General features: G+C 32.2%; 1 protein-coding gene and 1 long non-coding RNA gene across 13 annotated transcripts in view; both read left to right on the forward strand.

The window, feature by feature from the left end:
- The window catches only part of LOC129804313 (hillarin), a 67179-nt gene that overhangs the window by 25197 nt on the left and 20870 nt on the right, over nucleotides 1-21112 (forward strand). For 7 of the 12 annotated variants that reach the window (XM_055851484.1, XM_055851485.1, XM_055851486.1 and 4 more), the window contains 2 exons: nucleotides 13619-13760; nucleotides 16565-16749. In XM_055851484.1, the coding sequence (XP_055707459.1) occupies nucleotides 13619-13760; nucleotides 16565-16749 (327 nt within the window). The remainder of the gene's footprint in view (nucleotides 1-13618; nucleotides 13761-16564; nucleotides 16750-21112) is intronic. The other 5 variants (XM_055851491.1, XM_055851492.1, XM_055851493.1 and 2 more) reach the window with 1 other exon arrangement.
- Nucleotides 2419-8592, forward strand: LOC129804391 (uncharacterized). Its single transcript, XR_008751981.1, has 3 exons — nucleotides 2419-2712; nucleotides 3047-3213; nucleotides 7884-8592. It is a non-coding gene; the product is annotated as an uncharacterized LOC129804391 (long non-coding RNA).

Below are 21112 nucleotides of genomic sequence, written 5' to 3' on the forward strand. Positions count from 1 at the left end.
AACGCAATTTCTAAAATTTTTAAACTTTTGTTGATATGTTTTTGATTTAAAAAAATGCACTGATTCCGTAGCTGCACAATAATATTTGAGTAATGATTTGAAAAAAAAATCGTAAAGAAACCCAGGAGAAAAGCAAATATTAAAACACAATGATAATTTTGAAATCAATTAAAATTATTTTAACTGCATAAAATTCCAATCCAAACGTTACACACGGAATGTATAAAAAATATTTCGGTTATTATTTCGGTTAGTATTTAAATAAGGTAGGGGGAGGCTTTGATCGTTCGCACATACGCTACCTTCAGACACTTCATATTTCTCCCATATTCCTTTATGAATCTCACATATGGCTATATATTGTAATAGCTAACCTTAAATCCCATCTTTCCTGAAAAAATTGAGAGTCTAATCCTTTTTTCCTAGTTTCAGGAAACAAAAAATAAAAACAGGTCCAAAACTGTAATTTTGCTGTGCAATATTTCATACGATTGTGCAGAATTAATATCACTTTTCTGAAAAACTACTATCACAAAGGGTAGAAGGGTTATTAGGAATCAGATTTATGTAAAAATCTTTTAGGCTGAACAGGCACTTTTTGTGGGTGGAACAAAATTCACAAACTTGACTCAGATTCATCGATCGCACATAGAAGACTGCTTCTTTCAGATATTTTCCAGGAAACTTCATTTTAGATACGATCCCTCATATTCACATCTATTGTAATCTACCGATTTGATCCACCACTAAAAAGGAAAACTTAAAAATCGTAAAGTTGATAAACAAGAAGTAATTTGACTCAAATAGGCTGCAGTTGAGTAATTATTAAGCAATTTTGCATTTCTTTGATATAAAAATATTTTTCAAGCTTGCACAAACTGAATGTGCAATGAAAGAATCACATCTGCAATAAGCTCATACAGTTTACAACTGGTTTTTTGACAATCTTTGACATAACCTCACTATTGTGTTGTTTTGCATGACAAAGAAAAGAAATTGTCCGTGAGAAGCTGTTTTGTGAAAATTTTAGCTTGTTCACCTGCTGAAGCTCAATCTCTGCGCTAAATCCCGATTCCTGCAGCTGCAGGAACAGAGAAATCTTCAATGATACGCATTCAAACGTTTTTGTGCATATCCGGCTCCGTGGAGGAATGGTGGAATCTTGTGTGGTCTTCTCGCTTGCAGAGTTTTAGTCAATTTTTAGCTTTAAAAACTTATTGATTCGTGTAAATTTGGTGATATTTGGACTTTTTAAGAAAGTATTCATCAGATTTAACCGTTTCGGGAGTGAAATTCTCGTAGAACCAATCAAAAAAATGGTTTTTAATGTCAATAAAACATCTCTCAGAAAAGTTCCAAAAAAGTGATATTAAAATGTTTTATTCTATATAAAAATGGTTTAATCAAGTAGATTAGAGTTCCCTTTAAACAATGATGTGCAACTTTTAGTGTCCGGTGCAAAATTTACGGTGAAAATGGGGTGTTCAATGATGGCGTGAATCGTGTGCGATAATAGAAACTTGATTCATCTATCGGATAAATCGCCATTAAATTTTCATTTTCCTCTGGAGGAAAATCTAAGGATTTCCTGGAATTTTGTTTGGTGGGATTATAAACCTTATAAGTAAGACATTTTTTTGGCATAGTTGGAGAATCCATACAGTTTGCATGGTAGTCAGAAAAAATCACTGAACTTGAACATCATTTTTGTATGCGAAAGTTCAAAGCCTCCCCCTATATTGCAAATTTTCTATATGTTTAATTAATATAAAAGTCCATGATTCTATCATTTTCAAAGCAAAATTTTTTTTATCAGTGATATATAATATTAAATTTGTTCAGCAAAATAACAAATTTAGGTCAGTAAAAAAATCAAAATTTTAACAAAAACGGATTTAAATCATGAACATTCTCACACTAATACATAAATACATTATTAGTTAAAATAAAATAATCATCTTCTTCAAAATAGTTAATAAAATGCACTTAAAATAGTTATTAATACAAGCAAATATCTCACAATTTTTTTTTGGTGGTGTAAAGCTTAATTGAGTTAACATAATTTTGATTAATAAAATAATTATGTTGGTCTATGAAAATTCAAAAATTCGAGGAAAATATTCTAAAGGTAAAATAATTTTATGTTTAATTAATAATGCGAATTTTTCTTGTTGATATAATTGATGTTTTTATACTACCTAAAAAATTGGCTGTCTTATAGCAAGATGTTTACATTCTCACTTCACCTCCCTATAAGGTGAATCACTAAAATCAGCGACGTCACAGTGAGACTATCTACGTCATCAAAATGGCTACTTGGGTTTGGCGGGGATCCGAAATTTCGGATGGCGCCAAATAAAAATTCAGAGTAAGGTTGCTATAGCTTATGCGTGGTGTGATTCTCCCTTCATTTTTAACAGGGAGGCGTCACGCAGTACAAATATATTTGAAATTCTGGTATTGGCGCTATTTTTGAGACAGCGCCATAAATTGCGGCTAGTCTGCGAAACTGAAATTTCGCGTCAATGGGAGCAAGCAAGAAACGTCAGTTGGAGTTTTGCGCGAAAATGTTTGCGAATCTGTTTTTAATAATATCGTGCAAATTTAGTGAAAAAACAATAAGGTGCGTGCCGTGGATGCAATGATGGACTGTCTGGAGGAATACTGCAGGAGGAAATTTAGAAACAATCCCTTAAAATTGTCTTTCTACAGGTGAGTGTTTGAAGGTGGTGGGAGTCTCATTTAAAGTTGTTACACGCACGTTTTCTTTACTTTGGCTAAGCAATTTATGTACTATAAGGAAGCCAATTTCATAATCCATACGTCTGTGATTTCAAACTGCGTGTAACAACTCGATTTTACGCATTTTTTGGCTAAAATGTGAATGCATCTCTTTGTGGTGAAAAATGAGAACGTTTGACCAGTGGCGTAGAAGGGCGCTTTAGCAAAATTCGTTTAAAAATTTCTACTGTCTTTTCTTTTCGATTAAACTTAATTAAAATGAGTAGTGGAACTTATATTTACTAAAATTTTATTATATTTACAGTTTCCGATCTGATTAAATTTCAGAAAGTGTGGAAGCACCACTTGGAAATTGAAGGAAATATCTTCAAAAGCAACCGTATGTGATTTTGCAGTTTGAGGAAGAGATTTAGATCCGCAAAAGCATGGCAAGAAAATGAAAAATTTTTTAAAAAGGGGGTCGTTCCAAAGGTAAGAATTGCAATAATTAATAAATTGTATTGAGTTGAGATATTTATTAGTAATTTGTAATCATTGTTGTGTCTCGTATTAAAAGAATCTGCTGAGTCGCTTGCAGAACGTCTAGGAACGCGTTTCCTTTAATATATACTTGTTTCGTACTTCTGGAGTTTTTAGTCAATTACAATACTATTTCACTATTCTATTAATTCTTTTTTTTTAATTGCTCGAAATTAAAGATAATAATATCTATAATCCAATAATTTTTAATAGTTTCGGAGCTCAAATGGTATGAGATATTAAGTTCCAATTCCAAAACATTCTCAAGAAACCCACATCGTGAGCATACAATGGTTCAGATTTCAGCTTAAGCAAAAAATTAAAAAAAAACACTTCAAGATATTCTCAAAATGCGTACAGCTTAATCCTTTGACGACGAGACATTTTTTACGGACCGAAAATCAACAATAAAAATTTAACCGATAAACAAAATCAATGAAACATCTTACATCTGACTTTAAACAGAATCTGATTCAGTGCATTTTTGAGCGATAGGGTCAAAAAGCCCTAAAAATTAAATCAATTTTCTGACAATACCAATGAATAATAATTTTCAATCTAATGAAAAATATTATGTATGAGCTGTATGAATATTGTAGTTTGTTTTTCGAAAAGGTTTTGCCTAAAAAAATTAGAAGTATAAAAAATAATAAAATCATTTTTCTATATCAGAATCTAAAAATTCGTCATTTTTGAGCTTAAATATTTAATAAATACTCCCTCCGTCCAAAAAAAAAAAAATCGTACGTTTGAGAAAAATTCTTATCCCAAAAAAAGTCGTGCGTTTGGAAGGAAATCACTATGAAGAGACGGCGTTAAGTTAAAATTTTGTTTATTGTAAATATCTTATGTACATACTATTCTACATCTTCACAAGTAATATGGAGGTCCACCCACGATGGTAAGATAAGAAAAGGAAGTTATTAAGACTTTTTTATTTTGAATATCTTCAGTAAAATTTAAGTGCCAAATGATTAGAGATGGAGACTCAGGACCTTCGGGCCCTACCATAAGTCGATCCTGGGTCCAGTAACATGCCCTTCATATCCCCCCCACCCCTCTCCTTCCCCTCAGCAGTTATGTTATTTTTGGGATTGCTCGAAAACACATCGTGTGATTTTTCCAGGGGAACGGGAGGAGCGAAAGAAAGGTAGAGGCATATTAATAATCCTCAAGTTAACTTACGGGGGGTGGGGGGTCGTTCGAAGACACCAAGCCTATATCTCAAACTATTTAACACCCAGATTACAGAACGTAGAGAAAAAAGAAAGATTAGTTTTGCTTTTTTTGTGAGAGGCATTGTTGTGGTATAACGAAAAGAACTATTAAATAGTGATTCTAACAATGGTTAACCGGTTTCAAAAAAAAAAAAAACAGTTAACAGCCCTATCTTGGAGGCGGTTTTAAAACCGGTTTTTAGAGAAGAAACCGCTTTAAAACCGTCTTTTTACAAAAATTTTAATATTTCTCTGAAGCTTAAATTTATTTCTTGAAAACCAAGATACACTGCATGTTAAAAACCATGTTAAAAACCAGCTTCCATTTGAAATATGCAAAAAAATCGTATAACGAGTAGCCCCACCTTGTCCTACTGAGAAAACATTTGCAAAAGATTTAGTACAATCTTGTAAAAAAAGAAAATTGTGAAAAAAAGATATCTTTAAGATAGCAATTCCGTATCTTACCATCGTGGGTGGACCTCAATATTTTCACTGAAATATTTACTATTAACAATAATATTTACTTTTAAAATATTTACTACACAGTAAAAAAAAATTACAACCACTATCGTTGGTAATTTTTGCACGAGCATTATGGTTGTGAGGTTTGTGTATTGGCAATGTTGTGTATTGTCAATTTTATAAAATGGCTTCCTGTCTACATATAATTTTGATTCTAGAGCAATTTTATTCGGTTTATGTGTATTATTTGTGAAAAGTCTCTATATTAAACAAAGAAAAAGGAGAAAAAAGGAAAAAAAAACATGAAGAGGGTCTGAGACTTGAACCCATAACCTTTGCGTTGATAGTCTCGCGTTTTCCGGCTGCGCCACGAATTTCTTTACTTCTCTTAAGCAAATGGCCAAGAGTTGCATCGTCAATTTTTCTAATTTACATGATGCTTCCTCTGTTTTCTGTTATTACATAATTATTCCTCATTTTTTACGACTGAGGCATATTTTAAGAATCCAATAAATGATTCTAGAAGACCATTAGACAGTTAGAAATGCGAAAAATGACTAAAATCTTAGAAAAATTGCAATAGTAAACAATGAAATTTTGACAGTTCTCACACAAATTTTCCCATACACAAATTTCATTACACAAACTTAATTTTACTAGCATTATGTTAGTATCTTACTACAAATGTGATAGTAATTTTACAATTTATAACCAAAATGCTTGTGACATTACACAACTTTTCCCATACACAACCTTATTTCTCACACAATTTTTTACTGCGTATTAACAATAATATTCCGTAAAAGCATTTCTTCATCCCCAACTTTTTTTCAAACGTACGACTTTTTTGGGACGGAAGGAGTAGCACACAGCTGGAGATTCAATCGTAAAACGGTAAATGCGCTTGAAATCATGCACAGTTCAGTCAAAAACGGTATATGCGCTTAAAATCACCCACAGTTTAATCATAAAACGGTAAATGCGCTTAAAATCACGCACAGCTCAATCATAAAACGGTAAATGCGCTTAAAATCACGCACTGCTCAATCGTAAAACGACTAAGAATGCACTTAAAATCACGCGCAGCTCAATCATAAACGGTTTTAAGAGTAATCTTGACCGTTTATGATGAGCTGCGCGTGATTTTAAGCGAATTTACCGTTTTATGATTGAACTGTGCGTGATTTTAATCGCTTTTACCGTTTTATGATTGAACTGTGCGTGATTTTAAGCACATTAACCGTTTTATGATTGAGCTGTGCATGATTTTAAGCGCATTTTCCGTTTTATGATTGAACTGTGCGTGATTTTAAGCGCATTTACCGTTTTATGATTGAACTGTGCGTGATTTTTAGCGCATTTACCGTTTTATGATTGAACTGTGCGTGATTTTAAGCGCATTTACCGTTTTATGATTGAACTGTGCGTGATTTTAAGCGCATTTACCGTTTTATGATTGAACTGTGCGTGATTTTAAGCGCATTTACCGTTTTATGATTGAACTGTGCGTGATTTTAAGTGCATTTACCGTTTTATGATTGAACTGTGCGTGATTTTTAGCGCATTTACCGTTTTATGATAGAGCTGTGTAATTCAGCATAATTTTAACCGCTTTGTGATTGAACTGTCTGTGTTTGCAGAGCAATCTTAAACGTTTTATATTTCATCTGTGCGTATTTTAAGCACAATTTTGACGAAATTAATTTAATTTTAATGACATAACATGCTCAATTTTAACCCTTTCTAGCTCGGGTGAGGGGGATCGGGGCACCTTATGTTCAGTATTGATCGAAAGTTCGTAGGCCCAGTTATAACATACTAAAATTTGAGATCGATCGATGCCATAGGGGCTGTGTTATTGAAAAAAAAATAATTTGGGGGTGTTTTGAAATGGCGGCAGGAGGGGGTGGGGGTGGATCTGACATCACCTACTTCTAGCCGCCCATCGACATTTAACCTCTGCCGAAAACCGCTTGTCGATATCTCTTTCCGTTCTCTCTCCAGAAGTGTTTATACTACGGACGGACGGGACATCCACGAAAATCGATTTTTGGCGCATATGATATTCGTGATCTATGAGCGTCAATACGTGTAAATCCAAATTTGGGCTCGATCTGACGAGGTTGGATTTCACCTGTGACCACAAAAGCTGAGATTGTAAAGAATCTCAGCTAAAAAATTGAAAAATGTTTTTTAAAAAATCCTAAAAGTCGGGTCGGATAAATATTTAAGTAATACATGATATGCGCTAAAAATCGATTTTCGTGGACGTCTCGTTTCGTCCCGTCCGTCCTTCCATCGTATTACCACTCCTAGATAGAGAATTGTGAGAGACATCTATAAGCTGTTTCTAGCAAAGGTTAAATGTCGATGGGCGGCTATAGAAGTACAGTAGAGTCTTCTAAATTCGAACGCTCGGGGGGTATTTTTGACATTTCTCACCTCCCAAATTCGAACGATTTTTTCAAAACTAACAATATTTTTGTGAGATTAAATTGTACTTTGAATCAAATTCCCGTATTTTTTCACAAGTCTTAGTGGTAACATACTTCCTTTTCATTTTATACGATCATAATGTATGTAAGCATTCAGGAAGAGCACATAAATATGATTTTCATTCATCCAGAATACGAATTTTTTAACATAACCCCACTATTGACATTTTGAATCCCAACGGTGTTCGAATTTGAGAGATTCAGATTTAAGACACTCTACTGTATGTGATATCAGACCCACCCCTACCACCCCCGTCCAGTCTGAAGCTATCTCGATGAAATTTTAGTATATTGTATATGTGATAGAGACTTTTATAACGATGGTTGGCATCCGTCCCCACTCAACTCTACCATACCGCGATTATCTAAATTGAAAGGACTCTATATTTAACGTTTATTAACCAATTTTAATGAACTTTCTTTTTTTTTCATTGTTCTTCGACAGACATTAAATTCTATAACAGGAATTAGTTCTCCATTGATAAATCAGACCAGAGTCAGTGAGAAGAACTGTACGACTGTATACTCAAATTTGCTTGACATAACCATGGAACTAGAATGCTTCGTGAGCAACTGAAAAAAGGAAGCAGGATGAAGACCGTTATTGGAAAGTGTGTGAGATGAACAAATTATCACCATGGGGAGATTATAATCATAGATGCGCAGAAGCATACACATTAAGAAAAAAAGAGACATTAAGGTTCGAATGATGTGTCAAGATCGTCAAGATTGATGAATTTCTAAAAGGACAGCACAACAAAAACACATTCCTTACACAGGCAGAACAGTTGAATTAATTTTTCGGTCATTCATAATATGAGAATTAATAAAATTTAAAATTACAAGATAAAATTAATTTATAAATAATAAATTGAATGTATATAGCAAGTATATTGCTTAGTACAAAAAAGTTTTAGGATAGCACTGCAGTTTAATTAAGATTTAATTTTGTCATATTTGAAAAAAAATTATTATAATACATCAACTGGCTAACCTCACAAATTAACTTTCATAATTCTTTGAGATTTTTCCAATATTATCTTTCTGTGCTTTTAGTTCTTAGCTATCTGCAGATTTAAACTCAAAACATCGCAATGGTGTTGTCAAACGTATATGTTTTTTATCGTATTTTGAAAAGTGATGATGTTAAATTTTTTTTTTCAAAAACCATTAATGATAAATAAAAATTTGTAAATTTTAACTTTTTAGTGTTCTTTAATATTTTGAAGTTAGTGAAATACATGCCTTTGATAAATTGTATGATTTCGCTACATATCTAATTGCTTTCAAGTTACTATTTTTTTAAGTTAACGTGTATAGTAATTCGCTGTAATTTATATAAATAAAGTTTTTAATTAAAATAAGTTCACCTCTTTTCTTTATAGTTTGTATGTACATTACAATTATGTAGCAGTAATCATGAAAATTAATCACTAAATTACTAGCTTTGTCCCAAAAAAGTCGTACGCTTGGGAAAAATTTACTGAATAAGAAATGATTTTTGTAATTTTTTTGTTATTGGTAACAATCTTAATTCGTTCCAGAAAAAAGTGTAATTTATAACCTACGCCACTGTGTTTTCGTTAAATGAAATTATTCAAAAATTATGTGTCGCTCTTGGCGACATCTGTTACTTATTCTGAGTGGCACGAAATGTAAACAGCGACACTTTTTAGAGCTCCGTGTCTACCCCCTGATTTTTAATTTGAATGCAAACTGGGTACAAATTTATGGATAAGAAATGAAAGATATTCGCATCACACATACTCTAGTCTAAAATTAAACACATTTAATGATTTTCTTTAAGTTTCGCGAGAAAAAAAATTCTGAAGAAAGTCAAGGGGGTCGTTAGGAAAATAGGATTTCGAGATTTGGGTGAACGCGTACGTGAAGACGAGGGAAAAATTACCTTGAACTTTAAAAGAGTCGAAAGTCGAAGTTAAATAAAAGAAGATAATTTAAAGATATGAACGACTTTATTTCTTTCTTCTTTCTTTACATTTATTGTACATATCATTTGTCTCTACATATATTTGCACTTGCAGACATCTCGATATTTTTGTTAATCATCTTCCCGTTGGTCTGCAGTAGTTCTCTTCGAAGATCCTTGATAATCTGAAATGAGAAAAAGAAAAAAACTCAATAAAAGAAAAATATATTACAAAATAAATCAGAGGTGTGCAAGAACCGTTGAAGCCGAATAAACGTCAAAATAAGTTTGCTCAGGTAGCGTTTTGACCATTGACGAACAAGCTTTATTTGACGTTTTTTCGGTTTCAAACGGTTCTTGCACACCTCTGAAATAAATACTTACGCAGTAAGTATTTAGCAAAAAGTTTAAAAAGATCAGTAAAAAATTAAAAAAAAGAGCAGTACTTTATTAAAATCGGTCAATAAAAAATGAAAAGTGGTCAGCAAATAATACTTACAAAATAATACTTAGAAAATAAATACTTACATGCTATTAATACCATTATAAATGTGACAATATGAATCATCGTCAGACCAATTCTATTTACGTGCTTTGTCAAGGATCGTTTTGTTGGTCTGCTGCAGTGCTCTCCAAGGATCTTCGGAACTCCAAAATGGGGAAGAAAAATTAAAAAAAAAAGATGAACTATAAAAAATAAGTTACCTGACCTTTAAATCCTTTTAGTGTTAGACATATCTGATAATCGTATGTTGAACGCAAATTTCTTAGAACTGTTCAAATAACAATAGTTTCACTAATGCACTAAGCGTATGACAAAGCATTTTTTTCCTAGCGTATGTACGTACGTTACCTAAACGTACGCAACGCATGAAATCCAACCCGTGGGAGCTCTACTTCTATGATTCTTATTATTAAAAATACCACGTTCCTACTAACATGTCGCAAATGTGCAATGTCTGCTGTACTCGCTGTACTGATGAATTCCAAACACTCAATGGCAGCAGTTCCTTTGACCTAGGTCTGAAGCATGTAGAAGGCATCGAAGATCGATGCCTGTGTCCTCCTGTAGTATTTGCGTAATGCAACAATACCAAAATCTTCACACTGAACAGGCAGCAGGAATCCCCTCAATTTTATCATTTTACACACTGATCCGTCATACAGGGAAGTCTTTTCTGTTGCAGCATTCGAAGCAAATCCTCTAATTACCTGTAAATTTCTTCCGAAGTGTCTCAAAACAATCCTGGGTGCAATCATTTTGTGACCAAACGACACACTTACAGCAAAAATAATCCATCACTTTTACAATACAGAAAGGTATCAGAGTCGCACCGTAGTATAAGTTGCTTAAAAAATGTTGTTTTTGTTGAGAATTGCGTTTTATGAAGGTAATTTTATGAAATCAGAAATAATCCATACTATTAACAAAGACAATTGATCAAATCGGTCGATTACAATAGCTGTGAAAATAAGAGAATCACAGTAATTATTCGGAATTGTCAAATGATATTTTTTCATTCTTCTTCTTATTCTTAGGAATGTGTTTCGGAAGAAATTTGACCCATAACCTAAAAAATGCATTTAGTGATTCACCTTATAGGGAGGTGAAGTGTGAATGTAAACACCTTGGTCTTATAGTACGACTAGTAATTTTTAATAACTTATAAGCAATTTAAAAAAAAGCCTTTGGATTCAAATGGTAGAAAAAAGTCAGTGAACTCCTTATCAACATTAATCATAAAATACTGGTTATAAAAGGATCACCGAGGATCCTTCGAAAATACTCAATTTTCGACGTTTATTTAATTCAAAAATAAATGAATAACTTAGTCTTTCTGGTCATCTCTGGTGTTCACTCAGATGATAAAAATATATTGTGAGTAATAATGTTTACGATAGAATATATTCCATTAAGATAAATGTGAACTCAATGCTTCAAATTTGATCCATTCTTTGAAAAAGAATCAAATAATATAAATCAATAAGATCCTTTTATTTTTACCAGTGAGTCCTTATCACCATTTAACATTTATTAATGTTTAATTATCGATTGTTCTGTTAAATCTACTAAATTTACATAACGTTGATCTAAAAAAGAAATAAAACTATGTGACGTTGACCGCCGAGGATTTAGAAAACGGGCATTACAAGCCTACTGGTAGTCCATTAAGATTGCTCCTGATAAGAATATGTCGAGGTATTCTTAGCTAAAGATGAACTGATTGTCTGCTCAGAGGGCTCAGAGTATTATACTATCAAAAGGCATGATTACTCTCTGCTTTAAAGATGCACACTTGTGTACCCAATCGAAAAGGAACCGAATTTTTTGGTCAATAAAAAATTGAATTTTGTTAGCAAAACATAACTTTACTTAGGAAAGTATAATTTTTTTAATAATGCCTCCGACAAAGATTAGTTACTTTTTAGATCACAAAAACATCATGAAAACAAAATTAATAGGGGAAAGTACTCTCCCTTCGAACGTTCATGCCTTCGAATAATGTGAATTTTTTTTTTATTTTTCCTAAGGGACTTACAGATTTCTATCAAATATTAGTTAACTTTATCAACAATTATCGATAATTATGTGATAATTATGTGGAAGTCTCTTAAAAAAATAAAAGAAATTCAAATTATTCGAAGGCATGAACGTTCGAAAGAAGAGTACTTTCCTCTATTCTTTTTTTTCAAAAGTTTTGCATGGTTTATTGCATTCTTCGACATTCAAAATTGGACTGAACCAAATTGAACTTGTCGTGATGTTCAAAATAAGAAGGACAGTTCGAAAAAGAGCGGGATATGTCTAAAATTATAGTATTAGTATTTGAAAAAGTTATATATAAATTGTTTTGAGCCCATAACAATTAGATTAAATTCAAGGACATGATTTTAAAACTAAATATATTCTAAAGCTTTCTAAATTTAGTCAAAATTGAATTTACAAAAAAAATAGTGCGATTAATTTTGTCTCATAAAACGATAAATTTTTAGAAATTCACAAATTGCTTCGTAGAACTGATTGCATGCCATTTAGTATTTTGTTTTAACATCGTTTTGTACTTGATTCCATCTCATTTCACTAGTTTCTTACTAAAGTTCTAAATTAAGTACTGATCAAATTTGAAATTCTTTCATTTAACAAGCATAAGCTTAATTAGCATAAGTATGTGCACTCTTAGAAAAGTTTAGACGTGATTACTAATGAAAATTAGTTGTTCGGGCGATTATTATCAAATCTATTTAAAATAGTTCTTATATTCTTAAAACATTATACTCATAATAAATTTATTAGTAGTGAGAATATAAGACAATATTTACGTGGATAAGTTGCGGCAATTATTTCATAATGCTTTCATACAATTATATTTGCTTGTGTTAATTAAATGAAATCATTATCCCAACTAATATTAGTCATTAATTCCTTTTAGTTTTAGTAAATAGATGGGCCTATATTTTCATAAAGTTATGACTACTTTTCCAATAGTAAAGAGTGGTTTTTATTTTAGTAATGCGTTGAAGCTCTTTCGAATTTTATATAAATAATATGCAATAATAAATATGCATCACAATGAATGCTATATAGTAACCACAACTAATATGATATAGTTATTACAGCCAATAAGATGGGTATCAACCCCATTTATTTAGTAATTGGAACTAATATGTTATAGTACCCAATACTATTTTGATTTAGTTGTGATAACTAAATGAAAAGGATACTTTAACTAACTGTGGTCAACTATTTCAATTAGTTACCCAAACTAAATATATAGTTGGGTCTATATTTACTATATTTTATAGTTCTAATAACTGCATATGAGCTTGTACGAACTAATTTTTTGTAAGAGTGTGCTAAATATTTAATTCAAATTTATTTTCACTCCCCGAATTTTTTTTCAAAATTTCTTTTTTAATAATTTCAATACAAAATCACTCTAACTGAGTCATGTGGATCTTTTTAGATCACAGAAAAGTAACATTTTACAATGAAGTCAATAAAGCCACAGATTAATACATAATTTCACAAAGGAACGCTCATTCTCCAATCAACAGTGAGTGATTGTATCAAGTGGGCTCAATTAATCATATTGAAGTTGAGATTCATGCTTGGACTAATGTAACAAGAAAAAAAATATGTTGAAAAAAAAAACACATAAATTGCCTATTTGCCCTCCCACCTGTAAAATTCCTACAAAACTAATGGCATTTTTTTTCTTATTTTTCCACCCACTTTACTAAAAAAAAAGGTCTACTGTTCGTCACATGTACCAAAAAGTGGTCCTGGTCACTTGGATCAGACATCCGTGGGAATCCGACAGGCACTCAATGTTCCCAAAACCAACAAGTTCATCAATGAACAGATCAGAGGTCAGAGAAGAGATCTGGATGGTGAGTCCCACTCTCTCAATTGCAGAAAATTCAATCAAAGGGCAAAAAAAGAGAAATTTCCAAGAGTCCATTTGGAGGTCTCTTTTGTTGTGGTGTATGTTTTTCCATCATCGCACTCATGATTCGTTTCATCGATAGACTTCTTGGTCACTCAATCAGAAGAATTAATTCTCCGCCTTTTGTCTGGCATGCCATCAGCAGTAGAGTTTTGTATATACTCTGTTTGTGTGCAAATGGACTATTGTTATGGCCATGGCGATAGATAAGTTATTAAGTATTTAATCACATATATGTTTCGAGAACACAAAAAGAAACGGGAAGCAAAATTATTGATGGAAAGTTTCTCTTTTTCCACATGACTTTTTTCCCTTCGTATTTATATGGTTCTTTTGTGTCGCGCACACGATCAAATGAACGTGATAATAGTTTCTAATAAGGAAATTGAATGCTTCCATCAGTTCAAATAATCAATTTAGTTTTTTTTATTGAATATATTGTCGGTTGGGATTGAAATTATCAATGGTAGCTAACTTCATGATATACGACAGGCATGAGCTTTCGTATTAAAACTTATCTAACATCGGAAAATGTTCTAGAGAGAAAATTAGTGGCATAATGTGCATTTTTTCCGAGATTTTAGAGGGAAACATTCATTTCCGCTTTTTCCTTAGCTCATGCCTTCGCAGTAGCGTGTCTAAGCGGGTGCGGGAGGGGCGGCGCCCAGGGCGCGAGCCTCCAGGGGCGCCGATGTTCGTTTTTTTTAGACAACTGAACCCTGACCCTTTATTCTTGCCATGTTGAAGTAAAAAAGATTTTAGTAAAATAGACTCCGATTCTTTCTGGAGAGCCCTTCTAGTTCTTAAAATGCATTTTGTCCTTATCTATCAAAATTTCGCGTTGAAGTAAAGAAATAGCCTTTTTTTAATTCCCTGACTTTCTGGGGCGTCCAACTGTTCTAAAGGCTTTCTTGGCACCCATAAAGGTCTCAAAATACATTTTGCCCTTATATTTTTGCATGATATCAAGTTAAAGTAAAAAGGGACACTTCAAATTCCTTCAGGTGCTTTTTGGCGTCACCTAATTTCTTACAGAGCTTTCTTGGTGCTCCTCTTGCTCCTAAAATGCATTTTGTACTTATATTCTTTCAAGATTTCGAGTTGAAATAAAAAAAATACTTTAAAATATTAAATTAAAATTGTGCTGAAAGCTCAAGCTTAAGATTGTGCATAAAATCTGCATAGCTGAAGCATAAAACGATTTATATTGTGCTGAAGACGCGCACAGCTGTTAAACATAAAACGATTAAGATTAAGTTTAAATTAAAACTGTTAAAAATTTACATTCAATTTTTTTAGCTATAGGGGACAGTACTCTCCCTTCGAACGTTCATGCCTTCGAATAATGTGAATTTTCTTTTATTTTTCCTAAAAAAAACTTACACATTTCTATTAAATATTAGTTGGCTTATCGTCAATTGTTGATAAGTCCATGATAATTTAGTATAAATCTCTTACGAAAAACAAAAGTAATTCATATTATTCGAAGGCATGAACGTTCGAAGGGAGAGCACTTTCCCCTATGCAGGACTTATGCTCAATTTTAACCATTTTATTCTTGGGCTGTGCGCGGCTGTACCGGTTTTGACAACTACCATCTATTTTATGAAGTTCAATCGCTGTGCATGTTTTCAGCACAATCTTAACCATTTCATGCTTAAGCTGTGCATGTTTTCAAAACAATCTTAATCAAAATACCATTCCTCAAAATTTTAATTTTTTACTGTTGATCAACATTGAGTATTACATTCCTTGAAAAGGAAAGCTTCCACTTTTGCGTTTAACTTTTATTAAAAACAACTAAAATTTCATTGCATTTTCAAAATTAAATGAAATCTGTTAAACTCAAAATTAAAAGTTAAATTTTTCAAAGAATATAGTACTCAATGATACTGATAAACAGTAAAAAAAAATCAAAATTTTTAAGAATAGGGTTTTTTCAGAAAAACTATTTTCACATTTTTATACTATATCGACCGCTCAGAATAAGAAACGAACAACACGCAGTAGGCAAATTTTACAGGAGACCGATTCGAAGCTGACATTTTCCATGCAGAGTATAGGATTTTAGATTTAAAATTTCTATAACTTTGAAAATAGTTGTCTTATCTTTCAAGTATAATATTCACAGGGAAGGTAGAGGGTATAAAGAAGTATCCAAAAAGCGAATAAAACGATTTTCTTTTGTAAAAAATCGAGTTGTTCGACTTATATTCTGAGTCGTCGATATGAATGAATACAACGATGAATAACTTTAGACAATTCGGATAGGTTATATAGAAAAAAGTTGAAGACGGGAACAAATAATATAGGTTAAAAATGTAGGTTTTTGGTGACGCTTGTGCTTTCGGGGTATAAACTTCCACCCCCCCCCCCCCCAGCCTGTCGAACACTTTTTACCATGGTAAGGGCGCCTTCGCATACAACCGCACCCCCCGCATAAATGTCTAGATACGCCACTGTGCCTTCGTATCCTCAGCTCATCCCTTAGCTCACAGTAACTTCTTCGGTTGATTTCGTAGATTCTACGAAGTCAGCCGAATGATGCCGATTGGTCGTAATTTTGCAAATTTACGTCAAAATTGACTTCTCTTCGAGAAAGAAAGGTTTCGAAAGTAAGGGTGATTTATAATGCAATTTGTTAGATTTCCAAAATTAAGAGAGTGGTACTGAAACATTATTTTTACCAACAATATACTAATTGAATTTTTGTTATGTACCTTCTTTCCCCCCTTCAAATAAAAATAGGATCCCGTCAATCCACACCAAATGGTTACCACAGAGGCCGAGATTTAAATTCATCGGCAAATGACAGTGACTACAAATATGGTAGATTCGACGCTAGTGCACTTCACATTGCGCACGCCCTCAAGCAGACGGAAATTCAAAAGGCCTACAACAAGAGACGCGAGAAACCTATTGACTTATATTTGGTGAGTGTTGTATAGTATTATTTGATGAAAATTGACCGTCATTTGTTGCCAATTTTGATCTTTGCACGATGAATAGTAATTTAACCAAATGCCGGGCATCTCATATCCAATTTTCGAGTTCTCATTTACCATCGGCAATCTCTCACGTTCCGTTTGTAGTGCGTGTTTCACTCATTGAGTTTATAGTTGATGACTTCGCACCAACTAAAATTTAAAATAAAAAAAAAGAACATTGGACTTTGCCATTCATGTAAAATGCAAAGTATCCAACTGACCGAGAGACACTCTTTCCAGGAGAGAAAATTATAAACTTAAAAAAAAAGCGGTGGTATATCGTGACAAAGACATTGAATAAAATATTGTAAATTTTCACCGCATAGCAAATTTTTTTAGTAAATTGCCTACAACACCATATCCAAAGAATTTCCCATGATTTGTTTCATTCTTAGCACAATTGCTTTTTTGCGGTCGAAACATTGATCGTCTTCGTCAAATGCACTTTTGTGGAGAAAAGGTCATTTAAAATTCATTTTTTTTTCTTTCTTTCTATATATATACTTTCCATCCATCAGACCATTAGAAAGACTGTATAGTTGAAGAAGAAGAAAAAAATCCCAAAGAGTGAATGAAAGTAAAAATGAAAATTACTAATTTACGCCTTTTTTCACCACATTTTCTCCCAACAATGTGTCTTCTTCACAATCTCACTCTCTTTCTCGTCTCCATCCAACCTTCATTTGAAGTTGGATGGCAAATTGATGAAAATCAAGCACAACAATAAGTAAATGAAGAAGAAAATTATTTTCAGCAAAGTACACCGTTGTTGTTAATAATAGTGCTCTTTGGGATGTAACAATATAATAGACAGAGACTGAATCACAATATTTATTTGTTTCACAGCCCTATGATAAAAAGGAAAAATAGGGAGAGGCTTTCAGGCTTCGCACATCTTTGGCTTCGAATTGGCTTCTCTGGCTTTGAAGATGGGAAAATATGAAGTGTTCGAAGCCAGATTGTCTGCGAAGCCTCAAAGCCTTCCCCTAAATGTAAATTTCATAAAAAAAAAATCCCCTATTCAATATCAAATCGTATAAAGAAAAAAATTAAGATGGGATACGATTTAAAAAAAATCATTTAACCGAAAATAACCAAACTACGTCAAATTTGCTTATTCTCTAATTTCCAGGGAGTCTCCTGAATTAAAAGGCTAATTATGAGCTTTTTTTTGGGATTTTTTGGGAAACAACAAAGTGATCAAAGTTCTTCACTGAGAAAAAAAGAGGGTACGATTAACTTTTTTTCCTCGTAACTTTAACATTTTTAGGTATAAAAATATATCAACTTTTTTTAATGTTAATTTTACATCTTTTTAAGGGTAAAATTAACATGAAAAAGGCTAACTTTAACCCCTAATACACCTAAAAAGCATAGTATTTACGCCGATTTCGAATCAATAATGCAAGGTAAAATTAACATTTCCGGAATGTTATTTTAACTTTTTCGGATTTCTCTCACTCAGTGTTGAAATCTTTGGTATAAGTATTTAAAAAGAAAACTTTATTTCAAAAACAACAACAACAACAAAATTGTAGCCTAATGAGCACTTGGCTGAAAATTAGGCTACTTTGCCAAACGAAAATCATCTTAACAGAAGAATATTCTTAAATCGAAAACATTTAAGCATATATACTTCAGTCGAGATGAAAACATCAAAAAAGAGTAACAATTACATCGATATCTTTCGAATTAATTCAACTCGGCGATAGAGTTTTTTTAACTGTACAGATTTTTTCTTTACCTAATGACGAGTTGATAAAACGCTCTTTAAAATTTTTTATGTTCATCTCTGAATCATCGACAACACTCTGAATTAGGCACTAAAACTGTCATGGTATATTCATTATTAATTTATCTTTCGTTTTAAGCAATAAAAAAAGGATTTTCTTTATCTTATAATTTCGGAAATCCAAGAGGAGAAAGATGATTTCTTATATTCCGGGATTTTTCAAATTCCGGAATTCAGGATTTCAGCATTTCAAAAATTCCAAATTTTGGGATGCCAGGACAACAAAAGTCCTTACACCCCAATGATTCCGAAACCTCGAAAATCTCTCGAGGTCTCGGAAATTTCGAAAATTCTGAAATCTCGGGCAAGATCTCCGGGGATCGATTACGATTTGGGATCGTAATATTTAAGAATTCCGGAGTGCTGGATCATATTTTATACAACCGCTTAACACTAAACTTACCGACCGTTTTTGGTTGTTTTTCCTAGCGCCATCGGTCAAATAACAGATTGCGGTAGGGTAGAATAATCAACAATTTTTTCTTGGAAAAGAGTACAAAATTAAAATTTAAACACTGAAAATTATATTACATGCATATTTTGAGAAATTCATAAAGTTTAATAGTGACATTATACCATTTATATATAGTAAGGTGGGGTAACTGGATCGTTTTCCGTAGAGTGCTACTTAAACGCTTGTTTTTGGACTGATGAAATTCTTTTTTACTTCTTCTAAATCCATAGAATTATTCAATGTTTCATCCAGAAACATAATATAAAAAAATATCAAAAATATTAAAGAAAATTTATAAAATAATGCTAACACTGAAATAAGTTAGCATGCACTAACTGGGTCGCCTTTTCGCTAATTCAATTTTAATTAAACCTTTGGATTTAAAATACTTTTTTCACAAGGAAAAAACAATAAATATTTTCAATCAACCAGCTGTCATTAGCTAAAATATCACTACTAGAAAATTTTTAGTGAAGAACCCAGCCGACACAAGATTGAAATGAGTCGATTAGGCTCACTTATTTAATGGATAAAAATATTATTTTTGCTTTTTCTCAAACTTGAATAGTTATATTATTTTACTGTAGTGACTATATTACGGAAATAAAAATAAAAATATAATTTTAAATGGATTAGTCTTAAACGATCCAGATAGCGAAGCGGTCGGATTAGCACACTTGATTGTTAATTTTAAAAAGTTTTTAAACCGGTCAATTTGACCGGATCTTGGTAGGTTTAGTGTCAATACCCGGCTTTGATCGCATTTTTAAAAATTGTTGAAATCTCGGGATTTGTTGGGGCTTCTGGAATCCCTCCATCTAGAGTCTTCGATATCTAAAGTATTCTTAGATTAGAAACCCTATAGAAATGGATAGAATTATTTTATAAAACATCTCAATGGCGAAATATCATTTTCTAATTGCCGCTCTTTCAATATAACATCTAGAATTTTCCTACGTCTTTTACAAAAATATTCTTAAAAAATACAATCATCAAGAAAATTTGAATTAAATAATTCAGTAAACTAATCTAGATAATCAAAAATGAACGAAAGTAGATTCTTTGTCCTCAAACATTATCTCACAATTGCATTTTCACACATTCCGAACCTATCTGTGAAGAATCTCAGCTACTGTAAACTTCTTTAGATTTGTTCTTAGTTCTATATACCGCACTACGGCGATTTAAGTGACGTTTTGAGAATTTTTTGATTTTTCACAAACTTACCAGAGAATTTTATGAACTTTCTGAATCTGATTTTTCAATAAGACTTTTGCTCTGCAGATTTTCCGCAATTTTAGAATTACCAAATCCTTATTTAGAGAAAATGAAACAGGAACAGTAAACATGGGGTAGTTATAAACCTTATAAACACTGCTTTTCTACACTACTTGGGCTTATTTCGACCATTTATTCAGTGGTCAGGGACCCCTAAGTACATTATAAATTTTTAAGGTCTCGTTCTACTACTACCATACTTCCGAATACTGTTTTAGAGTGTCATTTTTTAAAGATTTTCCTAATAATAATTAAACAAACATTTGTTTTGAGGTTAATAAAATAATTTAAAAAAATTAACTTGATCAATAGGACGCTGTTTAAAATATCTGAGTCATATTCCGAGATATTTTAAATAATTTAATAACTTTTTCAGTCAGTAAAATACTAATCAGTAAGGCATTGCCTTAAATTAAATACTTATTAAGTATACTTACTTAATGTGTTATCCAGGATGGATTATTTATAGTTAATCTGAAACTTAGCATAAGTTTCTTTCTTTCTTTTTTTTAATTTTCCGCTTTGTTTAGCCCATTTTCTCAAATTTTATTTCCATTTATTTTTATTCTTTAAAACAACTTTACTGCTCAATTATAACTAAATTGAAGAAAATGCTCATATTTCTTCTGAGGCGTGTATAAAGCTATAATATTAAGAGAACTTTCTACTATTCTTCAGACTCATTGATTCTCACACATTGCTCTAAAGTTTCTCATGAGGAAATTTTGCGCATTTTGAGTGCAAAATTGTCGAGAGGCGGTATTTAAATATGACGAGCGATAAAT

The sequence above is a fragment of the Phlebotomus papatasi genome, chromosome 2 (assembly GCF_024763615.1).
Source record: "Phlebotomus papatasi isolate M1 chromosome 2, Ppap_2.1, whole genome shotgun sequence".
Lineage (NCBI taxonomy): Eukaryota > Metazoa > Arthropoda > Insecta > Diptera > Psychodidae > Phlebotomus > Phlebotomus papatasi.